General features: G+C 59.9%; 1 protein-coding gene across 3 annotated transcripts in view; it reads right to left on the bottom strand.

The window, feature by feature from the left end:
• Positions 1–18,915, bottom strand: part of ALDH1L1 (aldehyde dehydrogenase 1 family member L1) — a 55,695-nt gene that overhangs the window by 23,355 nt on the left and 13,425 nt on the right. For all 3 annotated transcript variants that reach the window (XM_070051007.1, XM_070051008.1, XM_070051009.1), the window contains exons 2-12: positions 18,114–18,261; positions 16,027–16,261; positions 15,090–15,255; positions 13,094–13,195; positions 12,319–12,408; positions 11,301–11,438; positions 9,330–9,455; positions 6,910–7,001; positions 2,517–2,664; positions 1,545–1,664; positions 265–392 (exon numbers count right to left, since the gene is read on the bottom strand). In XM_070051007.1, the coding sequence (XP_069907108.1) occupies positions 265–392; positions 1,545–1,664; positions 2,517–2,664; positions 6,910–7,001; positions 9,330–9,455; positions 11,301–11,438; positions 12,319–12,408; positions 13,094–13,195; positions 15,090–15,255; positions 16,027–16,261; positions 18,114–18,240 (1,472 nt within the window). In that variant the 5' untranslated portion in view covers positions 18,241–18,261. The remainder of the gene's footprint in view (positions 1–264; positions 393–1,544; positions 1,665–2,516; positions 2,665–6,909; positions 7,002–9,329; positions 9,456–11,300; positions 11,439–12,318; positions 12,409–13,093; positions 13,196–15,089; positions 15,256–16,026; positions 16,262–18,113; positions 18,262–18,915) is intronic.

An 18,915-nucleotide genomic window follows, 5' to 3' on the forward strand; every position in this document is an offset into this window, starting at 1 on the left:
CCTCCACTGGCACAACTGTCCCAGAAGCCACCCTGTCTGCTGGCTGAAGCCTTGTGCTTCTCCAGCCCCTTCCTCGAAGAAGCCCTTTCTGAGCCTCGGGCTGGGACCCCCCCCCCGCCCCCGCAACTTTGCTATTCCAGCCGTGACCCCCCCAGGGGCCGCCCCTCCCAGGAGGGCCCCCAGGAAAAGAGGCCTTGGCCGGAGCATCTGCCCTGCCCCCTGCTGAAGCCGGTGCTGGCTGACAGGTGGGGGCTGGGCTCTCACCTGTACAGGAGCCGGCCCCGGTCCCGAGCACTGATCTTCCCCCATAGCCCGTTTTCAAAGGCATCCTTCGCTGCAGCTACGGCCTTGTCAACATCGCTGGCCTGGGCCAGGGACACCTGGCAGATGACCTGCGGCAGAGGTGGAGCCGTGAGTGCCCACCCTCGGCCCCACACTCACGGATCGCTCCCTTTCCACGTTCACGGGGCTCCACGCAGACAGGACCCCCACCCCACGCTGACTGCCGGCCGCATGGGCAGCCCCGGAGGGGACGCCCGGTCTACAGGGACACGTGATGGTTCATGCGTGAAGGGAAGAGGGGCTTGGGAAAGTCTGGTTGCGTCTCTGCCGCCAGCAGCCATCTCTACACACTCCCCGCAGACTCAGGCTGCAGCTATGGGGCTGAGGAGTGGGCTGGGGAGGAGACCCAGAGACAGGGCTGAGGAGCGGGCTGGGGAGGAGACCCAGTGACCAAGTGAGTACAGCCCGCAGTCCTTTCTGAAGGGAGATAGATGGGGGTGACAGCCCATGCCATCTCGGATCCACACCTGGTTCTCCACCCCATTCCTGCCCTGACCACGCCCTTGACCCTGTGGTGCTACATGTGGCCCAACAGGTCTGGGGATGGGAGGAGGAGGCACCTCCATAGCTGTGCCCTCCCAAGGCCCCAGGGCCCGCTGCAGCCCTGTCCATGCCAGGCTGCCATGGACGTCCCAGTCCTGAGGGCACTGACCCGTGTTGTTACATCGTGCCCACCCCTCTCTCAATCACTCTTTCTTTGCGAGCCCTCCCAGGACCTGTTTGGAGGGCACTACCCATTTCCTGCAGGGGCCTGAGTGGGCCCACAGGCTCAGTGGGCGCCCACCAGAGTCAGTCTCAGCCACGGCGCCCACTTTCAGATACACATGCACATGCACCTCCGTGGGTGTGCTGGCCCACGAGGGTGGGAGGGTGACGTCATGGTCACGGATGCCAACAGACATGGGACTCAATTCAAGAGAGAATTTCCGGATGGCAGCGGGAATACAAGATCCAGAGGTGGCGCCCGCACAGAGACTCTCACGGAAGGGACAGGGCCAAGGGCCTCACCTCTCCTGGGGAGTTTAACCTCTGGCCCCAGGCGAAGCAGGCTCAAGAGCTGCCTCCCCCAGCTCCCCTCCCCCTTCTGTGTTCTTCTCCATGATGCTTGTTCAAGCAGAGGCCCGGGGCCAGGACCCCAGAGGCCGGGGCAGCGGGAGCTGAATGGCAGGTGGCGTAGGAGGTGGCGCGGGGCCCGCACTCACGCTCTCGTCCGTCGGGTTGATGGTGTCGTAGGTCTTGCTGCCCTCAGCATCCACAAAGGCCCCCCCGATGAAGAGCTGGTGGGGCATTCGCAGAGTCAGCTTGTTCACCGCCTTTTCCACCTGGGAGGGAAGGTGCAGCTGCATCGGTGGCCAGCACACAGCCACAGGGGGACAGGGACACACACACAGATGGACACACACGTGCACGGCCAGGGCAGCTGGGCTGCACCCCAGGGCCTCCTGGAGCTGCTTCTGGGCACGACGGGAGGAGGGGAGGGCTGAGACCACGCCTGCGGGAATCCCAGCTCTGCCATGGGCGACTTCCGCTGCTGACACAGCGGGCCAGGCCGGGCTGCGGGATCCTCAGCCCCCAGGAAGCACCTGGGGATGGCGAGGCCCCCAGAAGCCACCAGATAGGCCACACCACCCACCCGATTCCTCTCGATCCGAATTCCATGGCGAAGGCAGGCGCCTCTGGGACACCCTCCCGACTCCTGAAGTCCACCCACAGGTCAGCCATCCACAACCCCAAGGCCAGCCTGGGGTCCACCCTGGCCACCACTTACGAGCCCTTGTTCCAAACCACCAGCCAAACAAGCCAGCCCAGGTCCATTCCTAAGCAGGTGCGAGCCTGCCCTGGTACCCCAGGGAGGTTTTCCCAGAAGGTCTTTCCAAAGTAGAACTTGCTGTCAGTCAACGCACGTCCACGGGTGAAAGGTGGACGCACAAGGTCATCTGCTCTCCTGACTGGGAACTCTCCTGTTTCCATCCGGGCATCGCATCTTGGGATGCAGAACTTGACCAAAAACCTGAGCCTTAGACAGCTACACCTGTGCTGGGTTTACCGCCTGCCCAGCGCCCCCAGGCTGGCCAGGCGTGGGAAGCCAGAGGGTGCCGGCTTCCTGAGCCCCCGGTGTCACCCTGGACCCACGGACACGGGCGCCTGGGGTCTGGAGGCCGTGCGGGACTCACGTAGTCGATGACGCACTCGCCCTCGGCGTCCTCCCCGCGTAGCTTCCTCACTAGCAGTTGGATGAAGTCCCCGAAGGTGGTCGCCATGTACACATCCTCGTTTTCGAGCTCCAGGCCATCACACAGCTCCTTCACCTCCTCCACCAGCCTGCAGGAAGGAGAGAGATCGATGCGGGCGCGGGACGAGGGCTGGAGACCCCATCTGCCCAGCATCACGGACCAGGGCCCAAACACATCCATTCGGGGCTCCGTCCCGGCACCCAAAGGGTTAACAGCCCAGGCTGCGCTCCCAGGAGGCCTTGGTTTCAGGTTCTCATTTATCACTTACTAATGCGTGACCTTGGGTGAGTGGCTAATATGTGACCTTGGGCAGGTGGCTGGTGTGTGACCCTGGGTGAGTGGTTAATTCTTTGAAGTCTTAGTTTTCATAGCTGTCACACAGAAATAATAATAGCTCCTCTACCATCAATAAGCTAATGTGATAACCTATTCATCATAATAGCTAATAAAATAGTAATAATAATCTTTGAAAGACTGCGGTGGCGTAGCAGGCTAAGTCGCGGCCAGCAGGGCTGGTATCCGTATGGGCGTCAATTCGAGTCCCAGCTGCTCCACTTCCGATCCAGCTCCCGGCTAGGCCTGGGAAAGCAGTGGGAAAAGCAAGGGAAGATGGCCTGAGCGTGTGGGCCCTGCCAGCATGTGGGAGACAGGGATGGAGCTCCTGGCTCTGGCTGGGCCACTGCTGGCTGCTGCCACCATCTCGGGGAGTGAACCACAGGATGGACCATCTGTGGGCCCCTCTCGCTATCTCTCCGTAACTCTGACCTTCAAAGTGAACAAACAAATCTTTTAAAGAAGAAGGAGGAGGAGGGGAGGAGGGAGGAAGAGGAGGAGGAGGAGGAAGAGGAAGGGGAAGAGGAAGAGGAGGAGGAAGAGGAGGAGGAGGAGGAGGAGGAGGAAGAAGAGAGTTTTTGAGAAGTCACCCCTGAGGAAGCTCAGCTGTGGGAATTACCAGTCAAGGATGGTCACTCTACTGTGTTCAATACGCTCCATGAGCTAAAGGAAACCAAAGGCACAGGACCAAAGGAAACGAGGAAAATGATGCCTGGACAAGATGAGAACAGCAGGAGAGAGAAATCACAGTGAGAAGCCAAGCAGAGACACCTGCACTGACAAACCCAGCAGAAGCGAGAAACTCACTGGGGGGGGGGGGTGTGTGTCAAGGGCAACTTGCGAAGGAGGGAGGAGGACCTGCAACCTTGACATGATCCAGGCCGAGCAGCAGAGAAGACAGAATGAGAAAAGGGGACAGAGCTACTGCGGCCTGTGGGCCACTAGGAAACCCACCGGGGTCCCCATCCTAGGGATGTCAGAGACGAGAAGACGCACAAACAGACCGAAGAAGCATTTGAAGAAATGATGGGGGGCCGGCGCTGTGGAGTAGCGGGTAAAGCCACCACCTGCAGCGCCGGCATCCCATATGGGCACTGGTTCTAGTCCTGGCTGCTCCACTTCCCATCCAGCTGTCTCTATGGCCTGGGAAAGCAGAAGATGGCCCAAGTGCTTGGGCCCCTGCACCCACATGAGAGACCAGGAGGAAGCTCCTGGATCCTGGCTTCAGATTGGCTCAGCTCTGACTGCTGCGGCCATCTGGGGAGTGAACCAGGGGATGGAAGATTCTCTCTCTCTCTCTCTTTCTCTCTCTCTCTCTACCTCTGCCTCTGCCTCTTCTTCTCTCTCTGGTAACTGTGACTTTCAAATAAAATAAATCTTTTTAAAAAAATCTTCCCTCTCTGAGGAAGCCCAGGACTATGCCCGTCCATGGGGTACCATCAACTCCAAGCTCCAAGGAAGGCCCACACCCCTACACGTCAGAGCTAAGCGAAGCTGGGGACAAAGAAAGAACTCAGAAACCAGCTAGATAAGTGACTCGTTACGTGCAAGGGACCCTTGATGAGATTCAAAGCCAATTTCCACTAAAAAAGAAAAAAAAAATTTAAAAAACCACAGGGGTCAGAGATGACGCAGGGAGGTTGTGAGAAGAAGCGTGATCAGGATTGCTGTTGTCTGTTATAAAGCAACTTTTCAAGAATGAAGGTGAAATCGGGTATTTCCAGATAAGTACAAGTTCAGGGAGGAGACCTGCCCTGGGAGAAATGCAAAAAAAAAAAAAAAAAAAAAAAAAGGAATCAAGAATAAGCTCTTACTGCCTCCCGCAGCACCCTCACCCCAGCCCTGAGCTGCCTGGTTGTCCGCACACGCACGCCCCAGGAGCTCTGTGGCATCATGGGGTGGCCCTGAACCACTTTTTAACAAATGCGTATTTTGGCCTTCACGCCGGCCCCTGCTGACTCATCCGAATGGAACACTGGGAGTTCATGGTGCCCTGCCTGGTCCTTTGAGACTATGGCACACGGCACACACCCCCACTCCTACCCCCCCCCCCCCCCCGCACTTGCCTGCTCCATCCCCGAGACCCTGCCACCACTCGGGAACAGGCCTAGTCGGGTCACTGCGGGGACATCCGAGGCCAGCCAGGCCCCCACTCACCTGACGTCAAGCTCACACCACAGGCTGGTGGGCCCAGCTGCCATTGGCTGAATGTGGCCCAGATCGGCCGAGCCGGGCACCCACCGCACCGACTACAGACGCTAGAGCCACAAGCCAGGGAAATGGCGCTGCTGGCCTAAATCACTCTATGGGGGGGCAGTTTGTGACCCCACGGAGTCTAATTAACATACGTCCTCCCCAGGATCTCCTTCTTCTCCCTCATCAACCCTTCCCAAATCCCTCTCCGCAATGGGTTGCGTGTCTCCAGAGGGGAGACACGCAGCCCCACCTCTCGTGTTCGTCTGCTGTCGTCCACATGAGGGGCGGGGGCTGTAGCCAGGAAGGCTTCCAGTTGTTCCATTCAGCTCAGAGGGGCACAGCTGTGCTGCCATCCACGCCCACAGTACAGATGTTAACCCGCTGCGCCACAGCGCCGGCCCCAGCACAGTGCAGATGTTAACCACTGTGTCTTTCCTCCACAAGTCTGGGACACAGTCACAGTGGCCCTTGCATTCACAAAGATCTGGGTATCACACGGTGGGCTTCAACCTCACACACACACACACACACACACACACATACACACCCTGGCTCTGGGCACACCCCTCATGATCACCACTGCCCAGAGGCCGGCAGGGGCATTGTGAGAGCATTCCACCAGTGTTCAGAACCCGCTGCTTGGTTTACACCTGAATACTCCCCCTGAAGGCTCGGGCTCATCTGGACTTTCTTACAGGCTGAGAAACCTCTGCTTGCCCTGGTAGCCACCTGCACTTCTATCTCTGCATCGCCTGTTTCCGACACGTCCCACAGCAGCCTTGGCACGTCCCAGGCGCCAACTTTCTCCCTTCTTTCCAGAGACGTGAGCTGGAGGGAGCTGACACAACCCCTGGCTAGGGAGGCGGGTATGTGACCCAGCTTTGGCCACACCGAGCGAGCATCTCCCTGGCCGCTGACTGGTTCTGTGGGGGCCTAGGACTGTGCAGAGCCAGTGAAACCTCAGGCAGGACCTGTGTGGAAGCCGCCAGGGAAGGGGATGTAGAGGTGAGACATGAACTTGGAGCCGCTGCTCAGCCATCTGGTCACCACGCAGACAGTGACGCCGACACAGGGCGATGATGTTATGACATAATTTGAGGTTTCGGATTCATCTAAAGAAAGCTACCCCGTGGGGTTTTTACTCCCTCCCTCCCTCCTCTCTCTATTTCTCTCTCTCTCTCTCTCTCTCTCTCTCTCTCTCTCACTCTCTCGTTTAAGCCGATCAGTAGGAAGTCATCATCACTGGCAAGCCGAGGTGCACTGGTGCGTCCTGCACCCCTTCTTTGTACGGGTGACAACGCCTCACTGCTGAATGACAAGTGGGACCCGTCCCATGAAGGTCAAGGGCAGGCCAGCCAGTCCCTGTGGCCTGGGGAACCACAGGAAGACAGACTTCGGGGCTGCTGCCGCTGCCTGTGGCTTGACCGAGGGCTGGGCGACACGAATCAAACTGCCCAGACAACTCACTTGAGATCTGTGCATTTCACTGTACATAACTCACACTTCAAATTGCACACTACAGTCATGGTTCCCATACGCCTCTCTGTCTCTCATCTTCCCCACACCCAGCTCTCCAGGCTGTCATGTCTGCCGCACTTCTGTGAAGTCCACGCCGGAGTGGCCATGAGCAGGTGCTAAGCCTGCAGTGCCGGCTGGGCAAGCCCTCCTGGGGCAGAGACGGCAGCGTGCGGGTGGGTATGCCTGCCCAGATGATCCAGCCGCTGCGTGATGTGGGGTCTGTCCACTGAGACCTGCAGCCATGGCTCAGCGATAGAGAGGGGGCCCCTGCACCCCCGGGCCTTACCGCACGACGTCCACCGATGCAGCTCCCGACTTGAAGAAATCGGTGGTGTCCTCCACCTCTGGGATGTTGGGGAGGATCCGCTGCCAGGTGCTCTGCGAAACAAGGCCCGGTGAGCGGCTGGCTGTGGGGGCGGGGCTGGCCACCTGCAGGTGTCCACAGTGGGGGCCCAGAGCCAGGCGGAGCTCCCCCCCGGCCCGCCCCCTCCAAGGTGCTGCCCCTTCTCCAGCTCACTCTGTCCGAGGCCCACCTCGCCTCCACCCCCTGCTTCTCCGGGGTCCCCAGGGCAGTCCAGGAGGTGGGATGATGGCCGAGGACAAGGAAAGCAGGGCCTCGCTGCTCCTGAACCCACGTCACATCGGGTCTCTGGGTTTCTGTGTCCCCAGCAGGACCCAGACACGTGGGAGTTGCAGGAGCGTGGGGCACACGGATGGGCGCGGGGACCTGGGACTTCCCAGCTGCTGTGCCCCTGTGACCTGGTGCTTCTGAGGCTCGGCAGTGCCCCAGGCAGCTGGGAGGGGAGCGTGCAGAGGGTGGTGCACGCTGAGTGGGCAGCACCCATCCAGCAGGCTACAATGGGACAGCTGCTTTCTGGACAGGCTCCTGGCCAGGCCTGGGCCTCTGCACACATGTGCGCACCCTGGAAGCACAGCCATCCCCCCAGACCAGCAGGGAAGGGGCTCCAGGACCCTCCGCAGACACCCAGATACACAGATGCACAAGTCCCTTCTATAGAGGGGCGTGGGCTGTGCACGGAGCCCGCACACATCCTCCCACAGGCTTCACGGCATCCCTGGATGCCCTGTGACACCTGCAGTGTAGACACTGTGTGACCAGCGCCCCTGGGGCAGGCTTTGTCCTCCACACGACGGACCCGCAGCTCAGCTGCTGCAGTTTTAGGTCAGAATCTTTGGAGTCAGTCCTAGCTCCTCCAACAGGTGACAGGTGACAACCCCCAACCCCCATCTCCAGCGTCACCATGCCACTGAAACCCCAGGGCAGGCACAGAGCAAGTGCTTCAGGAATATTTGGGGACGGAAGAGCCTTTTTTTTTTCTAACAGAAAGTCACAGTTCAGATTTCCAACGAGGCAGCTGCTAGCTCTCTGTGCCCCTGGAAAGCACACAGCGCCCCCTGCAGGCAGTTCCCAGCTGTGGGCCGCTCCCTCCAGTGCAGCCCCCTGCTTTGGGCTCCAGCCACAGCAGCCCCGCTCCGGCCTGCAGTGGTTCCTTAAATACAAGAGGTCCCTGGCTTCTCAGGGCCTCGGCACCTGCTGTTCCCATTCCAGTGACCTTCCCTGGTACTTTCTCCCGACTCAAGCCTCAGCTCCAAGGTCCCCTTCCCTGTCCCCCAGCCTTGGGGGACCTCCTTGCCACCACTGTGTTATTTGACTTATGGCACTGCCCGAAAGTGCTGTGTTCACCTGCTTTGCTGTATGTCGGCTCTCGGCCCCACGACAAAGGCATGCAAGCTCCATGTTACAGTCTCCGCGCCTGCCATTGGCGGGGCCCAGCTATTATGATTCTAGCAAGTTACAGGTGGCCTTGATGTCCGATGCTCCACTTGACTTGACCACAGTGCCAAGGGGAGAGCCACTTGTTGGTAGAAGCCGTACACTGAACGTGGAGCTTTTGCCAGCCAGCAATAGGCAAGGGGAAGTTATATTAAGATGCTGGTGGCAGCAGCAGCCACAGCCCCCAGGCAGCCTGGAGATCACCCAGGGAACAACCAACGCTCTACAGTGTGCGGTGTTGCTAACCAGGACATTCAGCCGGCTGGTTGTCTTAGATGCATTTCTGATGTTTTTCAACTGATGTCGGGCTTACGGGGCCACGACCCCATTGTAAGTTCAGGAATATCTGTAGTTGAATACATGAATGAATGGATGGCTGAGGATTGACCCACCAGCATCCATAACGTTCAATATTCACGCACCACTGCCTGGAGGGAGGGGAAAGGATGGAGGAAGCAGGAAGGGGCCAGGAACAATTTCTGGAAAGTGGCCACTGATCCTTGTGCAGGTTGTAGGGACTGAGTATCAGAGGAGGGAGCACCCTCCAGCAGCCTGGGGGGCACAGCTGGACTGGAGCCACGTCTACCTGACCCGGAGCCCCTGGTGGTCAGGGTCCAGGATGCCCCCTTTGGGCAGCCATTCTGGGGAGTCCCCGTGCACATGTTCTCACCAGAGGGTCATGGTCTTGGCCCTGACCTTCAGACACCCCAGGGCCTCCTGCTTGGTCTGCTTAATGCTGACAGTGCCTGGAAGAGTCACTCCAGCCAGATCTCATCGCAAGGCCCCAGGTGCCAAGGAGAGAGGGGCCCGGGGGCATCAGGACACTCCATGACACCAGTGGGATTCACACAAAGCACACGCACAGTGTCCAACCCGCCCAGCTGTACAGCAGCCCCGAAGCCGCCCCTCACCCGCACGGCCTCTGCGGTGGCCAGCTCCTCCTCGGTCAGCTCCAGGGCGCTGCTGGCCGCGCCCTTGAAGAACTGGGCGGCTGGGATCATCTTCCCGTCTTCCAGCTGGATGTTTTTCACCAGCAGCTGCAGGGGGAAGCGGTTCAGACCCAGGCAGGGCTGAGAGGGATCCCATGGGGCCGGGGGCGGGGCGGGGGCGGGGTTCCTACGCTGGGCCCCAAACCTCAGGATCAGGAGGGAGCAGGGGGGCCAGACCTATGACAAGGAGAGGGGTTCAGTGCAGGGAGGCGGCTGTTCCCGGGGCGCAGAGGCTCCTGCCGAGCTCGTGCCTCCCCGTTGGTCCTCAGTGACTCCCACCACTGTCACACTCTCACTTCCTCCTTAGTGAAGTGGCTTTCCTGTTTCCATAGAAACGGGGTCTGATGTTCAGGAAAACCTAGCCGAAGTGCCGCACGGAAAGTTAATTAAGAAAGCTGGTTGCCCGGTCACCCAATAGCTCCTAGAAACCCTGCAGGAACGTGTGTGTCTGGGACACGGAGCACAGAGCAGAGGGTGGGAGGCAGAAGCCAGCACCTCCCACAGACCGGGCCTTAGGAACGGCAGTGGTGGCAGAATGGGGCTCTGGAAACTTCTTAGGTCTGCCGCGGCGTCACCGGGTTGAACACACTGGGTGAACTGTGCGTTAGGAGTAAGCAAACATGCTTGCACGGCCACCCCGCACTCAACCCTGGCCTCTGTACACCAACATGGCCGCCAACCCAACTCCACAGAGTGCTGGGAGCCATTCTGCCTGCTACCCTTCTCTCCCTGCCCTGTTGTCTTGGCTGAGACGTCGCGGGGTACTGACAGTGGCTGACGTGGCCAGGGAGTGGCCCTCAGGTCAGAACTGTAGGGTGTCAGTCTCAGCTCTGCCACCGATGATGAGCTTGGGGGACCTTGGGCAAGGAATTCAAATCTGTGCACTTCAGTTTTCTCCTCTGTAGCACAGTTATCATATTAATACTTATAAGAATATTAAGTTTAGGGGCTGGCACTGTGGCAGAGTGGGTTAAGCTGCCACCTGCAGCATCAGCATCCTATATGGGCACCGGTTCAAGTCCTGGCTGCTCCACTTCCAATCCAGCTCCCTGTTAATGTGCCTGAGAAAGCAATGGAGGATGGCCTGAGTGCTTAGGCCCCTACCCCAACATGGGTGACCCAAAGGAAGCTCCTGGCTCCCAGCTTCCGTCTGGCCCAGCTCCAGCCATTGTGGCCATTTAGGGAGTGAACCAGCAGAGATCTCTCTCTCTCTCTCCATGTCCCTCCCTCCCTCTCTGTAACTCTGCCTTTCAAATAAAATACATAAATCATTGAAAAAAGAATATTAAATGTAATGCACATAAACTGTTCTAAACCAGTGCCCGGTGGGGCGGGTGCTGAGGCACAGTGAGTTAAGCCACCACCTGGGGTGCCCGCATCCCATATCTGTGTCCCCGCTACCCCACTTCCAGTCCAGCTTCCTGCTAATGTGATCCTGGGAAGCAGCAGGTGATGGCTCAAGTACTTGGGTCCCTGCCACCCAGGCGGGAGACCAGATGGAGTTCCAGGACCCTGATTTTGGCCTGACCCAGCCCTGGCCTTGGTGGGCATTTGGGGAGTGAACCCCCAGATGGATGATCTCTGTCTCTCTCTTTTTGTTGCTCTGCTGTCACCCTGATTCCAGGTTGTCTGACACCACTGGGGTCTCCGGGCTTGAGGCAGGGGGACGGAGCGCCTGCCTTCCCAGGATGGAGAGGCGCTCAGGGCCAAGCTGGTGGTCAGGGGCTAGCCTGGGGTTGGTCCCCTGGGTCTCATTTTTTTCCTTTTTTTTCTTTCCAGACTATCCTGGGGTCTTCCTGCAGGACTTGAGCTGGGGCTGGGGGGTGGGGGGCGGTAAGGAAGGTGGTGGCCTTGAGTGGACGGTGCAGCAGTGACCCACGGCAGCACCCTTACCATTTTGTCATCATTGCCGAAGAGGATGAGCCCCGCTTTGGTGACCAGCCCTGGCCGATGGGCTCCTGGGATGGGCAAAGGGTCTCCCTCGGGCACCGAGCCTGGGATGGTCAGGGTTGAGTTGAAAAACGTCAGCTTCTGGAAAGGCGGGGTGGGGGGATCAGAGAACAGGAGTGAGAAGTGGCCCTGGAATGCATGGAACACTGCACACACTTAAACCCAGAGTTCTCTGTTGATGGTTAACGGACAAGTGCGAATGCTTGATGCATTAGGGTGGGGCCTCGGGAAGCGATCGGACTGGACCAGATTACAGGACAAAATCACGAAGTTTTGATAAGGAGCCTGTGGCCCCCGTGTCTCCCGCTTCCTGGCTCCCACCAGCCTGGCAGAGCCATGCAGAGGGGCCCAAAGACCCTCCACGCTGGCCCACAGCCTCAGACACTGGGGACGTGTCCAGGCAGGACCCTGGGGAGGCCACCGTGCCCCGGCCACTTGGGTGAGGATGTGCTCACGTCGGTCAGTGAGAGCAGCACAGACTTCCATGCACCATCCAGCTAGCGGGCTGGGGGGCAGGGACCTGGCCAGTCCAGGGCTGTGCGGAGGACAAGGCTGACCTAAGGTTTGGACAAACCTGCAGGAGCCTGCGAGCCCCAGCTCCGCCCCCTACTTTCAGCACCTGGCCTATTGCTGCCCCTCCCCTGCCTGGGGCCAGATCCAATTGGGGCAGAGGTCTTCATGAGCCCCAAGCTGAGACTCGGAATATTTTACAGTCAGTACAGCTGGACCCTGAGTTGCTGTAGGGGCCTGGAGGCCTCCTGCTAGGCCGGATACCCACTCAACTGCTGGGGGGAATGACAGGTCTCTCCGTCCTGGGGGAGAGGCTGAGGACTTAAGGGGCACGTGGGCGGGAGGTGATGTTAGGGCAGTGGCTATTTATCAAGCAAGCACACGAGATGGTTTTACAGCGAGCACAGCATGCCAGCACACGGGGCCGAACGCCGGCCACGCAGGAACGCACTTGTCCACAGGCCTCTGTCCAGGCTCCTGGCACTTTGTCATTTCCTCGGATCCAGTTGTGAATGGCCTCTGCTGGCTGGTCCCAGTTGATCTGTGGGGAGCAGAGTAGGTGGGCTCGGCAGGGCTGCCCCCAGCCCCCTCCCCATCTCCTCGACTCCTCCCGGGACAGTGGACTGGGCCCTGCTGAGGGCATGGGGAGCCCTGGCTTCGCTGGCACGTGGGTCTGAGTCCTGGAGCTGGTGCCGCAGTGGGTTCTGGGCGCTCTCTGGTCCCAGCCTCCAATGGGCTGAGCACGCTCCAGAATGGCTTGGGGAAGACAACTCAGGTGCTGTCCACAGGTGGAGGCCCTTGGGGCTGGTGTTGTGACCCCGCGGGGGTGAAGCCACCGCATCCCACATGAGCGCCGGTTTAAGTCCCGGCTGCTCCACTTCTGAGCCAGCTCCCAGCTAATGCACCTGGGAAAGCAGTAGAGGATGGCTCAAGTGCTTGGGCCCCTGCACCCGCATGGGAGACCTGGATAAAGTTCTCAGCGCCTGGCTTCTCCCTCCCTGGGGACTCAGCCTGCCCATGCGTCCTAAAGAGGAACAAGGAAGAGCCCAGAAAGACTCAGCTCCCTGCCCTTTGGGGTGCCACACGCCCCCTCCCTCTGCTCACGTGTCTCTGGATGGGGCTGTCCTCTTGTCTTGCCTGAGACAATGACATCCCCCAGCTTCCCCAGGCTGCCCTCTGCACCCCAGCCCAGGCACGGGGGCTTCAGGTCAGGGGACAGAACTCACCTGGGCAGTTTCCTTCTTCTGAATCCCCTCATAGGTGGCTCCTTCCTCGGGCTGAGGCAGGCGAGGGGCCTTGCCCTCAGCGATCAGCCTCACGGCCTGCACCTGCAGAGAGCCTGGTGGTGGGCGTTCCAAGCAGCACGACCCTCCCTGACCCCCAGCTGCTGGTACACCGTGGCACCTGAGAAATATGTGCCCTGGTTCCTGCGCGGGGGTCACAAACCCGCATGGTTTTAGAGCACGGACATGACCTTGCATTTCCTGAGAACTTAATGTCCTGACACCCTAAAGCCTCCTACAACACGTGTGCGGGTTTGCACTGCACTGCCTGGCACCTGCTCCGCTCGTCGGAGAACGGATCCTGAGCCCCAGGGTGCAGGTTTGGAGCTTGGAGATGGGGCAGGAGGGAGCGTCTCTGAAAGGAGGATGGTGGCAGAAGGAATCAGAGGAGGAGAGGCGAGGACCCTGGGCCCACCTGGAGGGGGGTCTCAGGGAGGAGACTCGGAGGTGCCCAGCCTGGGAAGGGACGGGTCAGACAGGTGCGCCTGGCAGGATGTGCAGTGATGGTGGACACGACTCACGCTTGCACACCTGCTGAGGTTGCAGTTCACGCAACCAGGCAAGAAGATTCTAAGTTAGGGTTCGTTTGCCTGAAGCTCCACAGCCGCGTCGGCACAGCTGTGCCAGGTATTCAGGCTGTTTGCAGGGGGATAGGCGCGTCTCCCCCTCCCCGTCTCTCACACGCAGTCTCCAGCGAGGCTGCTCTGCTCACTGGCCCCATGGGCAGGCCACTCCACGGGGCAAATACGAAAATATACAACCCGAGCAATAAAGGGCAGGGGGTGTGAAACAGGAGCCGAGGGCAAGGGGCCGGTGGACGCTGGGACTGCCGCGAGCGTTTGTATGGGAGAGCCAAGCTGTCTCGTGCAGAGAGCAAATGTCTCCTGGAAACTTCATCCTATCCTATGGCATCACCTGCCACTGGCTGTCACTGGGCAGTCTATCTGCCCAGCCAGGGAGCCCGTACCCCTGCCCAGACACATAACTCTGCTGTCACTGCACAGCCGGGCCCCAGCAGGCCTGAAGCTTCACCAAGTACATGGTCCCAGCATCCTCCCCCTTGTCCTTCAGAAGCCCCGCCCCCAGCTTCAGATCAGCCAATCCCCTTCCTCAGCAGCCACAGAAAGAAGCACGTGACGGAGGCAGCCAATCAGTGATTTCCCTGATTTTTCATTCACAATTTCTAAGGGAGGGTTTCTCTTCCCTTGAGGCTTTGGGCCACCAGTGACCGCCTTTTCTCCCGCTCAGAGCAGCCGGCTTGAGAACAATCAAACAGAGAAAAGCAGAACCCAAGGGTTAAGACAGGGAACTAGGAAGCCGAGATGCGGCGCAGCAGGTTAAGTCACTGCCTGCAATGCCAGCGTCCTGTGTGGGCGCCAGCTCCAGTCCCGGGTGCTCCAGTTCTCATCCAGCTCCTTGGGCCCCTGCCACCCATGTGAGAGATCCGGATGGGGCTCCAGGCTCCTGACTTCAACCTGGCCCAGCCTCAGCCATTGCGGCCATTTGGGGAGTGAACCAGTGAATGGAAGATCTCACTCTCTATTTTTCCCTCTGCCTCTGTAGCTCTGCCTTTCAGAGAAATAAATCCCATGTTTAGAGAAATAAAATATCCTATTTCGCATGACCTAAGTTAAGCTCCTGCACTCAGCTACGACTGATACTATTCTGCCTATAGTCTGTCCATTAAATGGACCCCAAATGTCCCCTTTGCAGCTAAGGCCTTCTGAATAGGATTCTGTGGGCTGTGATCAGGGTCCCTCCTAACACACCCTGTGTGCCCATCCTGCCTCTTTGATACGCCCGTGATAGCGCTGGCGCTCCCAGTCCTGGGAAACGGAGCCCGACCGGCTCAGGAGAAGCACCTGCCTCTCGGGGTGGCAGGCTGGGTGCGAGGGCGCCTGGGCACAGCGCTGGCCCCGGGGGCCGGGGGAGGCCTTACCATGCCCTTGATGCCTTCGGGGAAGAGGAAGCGGTTGTACAAGGTGCTCACGGTGTCGTCTGGGAGCACCTCACACTCCCTCTGCAGCAGCAGGTCCCCCGTGTCCAGACCGTCGTCCGCCCAGAAGATGGTGAAGCCCCCTTTCTTGTCCCCATGAATGAGGGTCCTGGGAAGCAGAAGAGCCAAACTCTGGGGTTGAGAGGGAGGGGTCCCAGAGGAGGACATCCAGGGGCAGCCCCACAGGATGCCGCCTCCTCCAGGAAGGCCTGACGCATGCTCCCACAGGAAGGGAGAGGAGAAGGAATGCGGCGTGGACAGACACCAGGCCCACGCCAGGCATTGCGTTGTGAGCCACAGATGCCTGTGCCCCTTAATCCTCACAGCAGGTGCAACGAACATGGTGCGTCCATTTCACAGGGAAGGAAACTGAGGCCCAGAGGAACAGGGTGATGTCACCAGGCAGCCTGAGCCCCGGGCAGACTGGCCTGACTGCCAATCTGCACGCTCCTCTTGGCCCAGGCGTCTTGTCTGCTGTCTGACACATCACCCTGCTAGTGCTTCCTATCGCCAGCAGCTACAGTGTCCAGCTGAGCCCTTCCTGCACCTCTGTCCCCTCCCGGGTCTTAAGCAGCAAGAGTGACAGGAGTGGTGGCGGTGAGCTCAGAGGATGTTCCTCCTCCCCCAGCCCCCCTGGGCGCCCTCTGTGGCAGCCTGTTTACCTGTTCACCGCAGGAGTGCACAGCCCACGGCGGCGCCTGTCCCTGGTACCGCAGGGCACCCTGTCTTACGGATGATGTCCCACCCACCCGTTTCTGGGCAACACCAGCAGCAGGGGACAGGCAGGTGCACGGCCCTAGAGGGAATCTCCAGCCGAGGGAGGGAGGCAGGTGGAATGGGATAGGAGGGCACGGACCCCCAAGCCCCGGCCCCTTCTCACCAGTTGATGGCCGAGGCCCCACGGTGCCTGGGGAGCAGAGAGGGGTGGTAGATGATGGAGCCGTGTTGGGGGGCATTGATGATCTCCATGGGGATGAACTGGCTGCAGAAGGGCAGCACATTGAGCTCAGCACCCAGCGCCTGGTACTTGGCCACCACCTCCGGCAGAACCTGTCCTCGCGCCCGCCACCGGGAGAACTTGAACACGGGCACGCCGTCCTTCTCTGCCTCCAGGCCTGCGGGGCAGTGGGGAAGCAACGGCCCCGCTCAGCCATGCACCCATCTGAGACGCCCTCCCCGACCTGGGGCGGCTCTAAATAAGGGGGGAAGATTTGGGGACTGCCCTGCTGGGACACTGCCTCCTGCTGCCCACCAAGATCCTCACCTGTCTCCCTCTTTCTGGCCCCTCCTTGGCCCCAGGTGGCTGTACACATCACCCAAGCTGTTCCCCGAGGCCCAGCCACGTCCCCACAACAGGACTGTCACACCATCCTCCCATGGCTCTCTGTGTAACTTGCATGTCTGCTTTGACTGCCATCCCCTGAGTAGAGGCAGATGGGAAGGCTGGAGGGAGGAGGTCGGGGAGGAAGGAGGAAGGGGGCTTGGTCCTTTCTTTAGGGTTCCTGTCCCTGGAGCAGCCCCCGGGCCTCCACTCTCTGCCACAGCTGCTGTGGTTCCTTCCCAGGGCAGCGGCTGAACCCGCTTTCCCGCCTTCTGCAGAATAAGCCTCAATGTGTGCATGCAAGCACACACATGTGCACACACATGTGTGAACAAACATGCAAGCACATGCGTGTGTGTACATATACATACATGCGTGCACACACCAGCCTGTGCATCCCAGGGGCCACTCCAGCCTGGAGGGCCCCTCCTCCTGCACCAGCGTGAACCCACAGCTCTGAATCAGTCTGCCCAGCTTCCCTGGGCTCAGCAGTTCCGGCTTCCTTCCCCACCCTCAGCCTCCGCAGGGGCCGCTGTCTCGCTCGGTCACCACCTCCGGATGTTCCAGCCCCCTTTTCCACTCCGTTCTTCAACACCCAGTGAGTGCTGCTCTGTAATCACTTCTCAGGCGCACACGTGCTGTGACCTCTGCCCTGGAGAGACTGACCCCCCTCCGTGGCCCCCCTCTCTGCCACTGCATCTTGGTGTGGGAGTGGGCTGGGATGCCAGCAGATGGCACTCTGTATGTCAAAGCTGTCCCACTGTGGCCAATGCAATACTCCTGCAGGACTTCTGAGGCCAAGGGCAAGTGGTAGTCCCAGTGGGGCGTGGCCTGGGTTCTGAATCAGCATGGGTGACAGTGGGCACTCAGTGGGTGCAGGGCTCGCGCCGAGCTGGGGTCAGGGTATGTCATGGGTCACATCATACACAGATCTGAGGCTGAGGCCTGGGTTGGCGTTGGGGCCATTGAACCCAAGGGTCATACTGTGGGCTTCCTGCTCCCACACAAGCCACGTTCCTGCACCTGGCCAGTGCCACAGGCCCCCTTTCCTAATCCTGGCCTTCTGTGCTGAAGCCCCGCCCCTCAGTCCACCTCCACCAGGTCCTGGGCGGCTCTGCTCAGCCAGGCTGAGGCCCCTGCTGCACTGAAATTCCCAGCTGAAAGGCAATGGCCCAGCCCCGTGATTCTCTAACTAGGCTCCTTCTAGAACCAGAGGGCACCGTGTCACCCAGGAACATGCCAGAACGGAATCAGGCCCCACCCCACTCTACTGAGTCAGAAGCTTCCCAGGGAGCCTTTAACAGCACCTCCCCCAAGCAGAGCTGGCCTCGGGCATCATCGGGGACAGCAATGCACTGACCGCAGCCCTGGGAGCCCCTGCAGAACACGGGTGAGGCTCTGAGAAGCTGGGGCAGGCCTGGGGCCAGGCTGGGCTTCTCCGTGGCACTTACGCAGGACACAAGGCCCACCCCACATGCAGGGGTGTGTGTGGGGACCTCCATCAGCCAGTGGCCCCCAGCAGGATTCAGCTAGGCCTCCCCGCCAAGACCCTGCAGACTTCTGCTCCTGCCCCTGTGCCCACTGCCGCCCCTCTGCCTGGACAGGTCCCCGTCCCCCTCTGTCCCACAGCCGGGCCACGTACTCACCCAGGGGGTCGGCCTTGCCGTCCTTGTCGGGGACGGTGAACACGCCCACCACCTCGTGGCCATCCTTCCGCAGGTGGCAGTACACCTCCTGGCCAAACAGGCTCTGCCCAATCACGGCGATCTTCATGGCAGCAGGTGTCGGGAGGCCCTGGGCAAGGAATCAGGCCTCAGCATCAGTGAGGCGGGCTCTGGGGAACCAGCCCTGGCTCAAGACACGGCACCTGCCAGGGAGACCGCCATTGGGGATGGCACCGGAAGAGGTGTCCGCCTGGTGCCCACGGGGACAATGGGCTCTCAGACCCGTGGCAGGTGAGTCAGAGAGAGAGTCCTATTTGAAAGCCCCCCAAAGAGATGGAACGCTGGGCATGGAAGCCTGGAGGTGTACCTGAGCAGGTCTAGAACTGGAGTTCTGTGGCCTCAGTCAGCTCACATCAAGCCTCGGCTTCCTCACATTTTAATGAGAAAGATGTCACGTGCCACAGAGCGAGGGAGCTACAAGAGGAACCAGGGCGGGGCCCCGGGGCTGGGTGTGGGAGGCTTCACCTGAAGGGGCCGTCGCCCTCAGCCTCAATAGGGCAGGGGCTCCGGCAAACATTGCCAAGGATGAAGACGGGGGTAGCCAGGGGCTTGGCCAAGGAGGAATCAGCCCCTTTGAGCCTGTCATGGCCACTCTGCCCCATGAAGTGCAGCAGGACACAGAAAGCATGTAACACACACACACACACATACACACACGAACACATTCCTTTGATAGTGAAGCAACTCTACATTGTATCTGTGGATCTCCCCAATAGTAGCCTTG

This window comes from Oryctolagus cuniculus, chromosome 10 (genome assembly GCF_964237555.1).
Source record: "Oryctolagus cuniculus chromosome 10, mOryCun1.1, whole genome shotgun sequence".
Lineage (NCBI taxonomy): Eukaryota > Metazoa > Chordata > Mammalia > Lagomorpha > Leporidae > Oryctolagus > Oryctolagus cuniculus.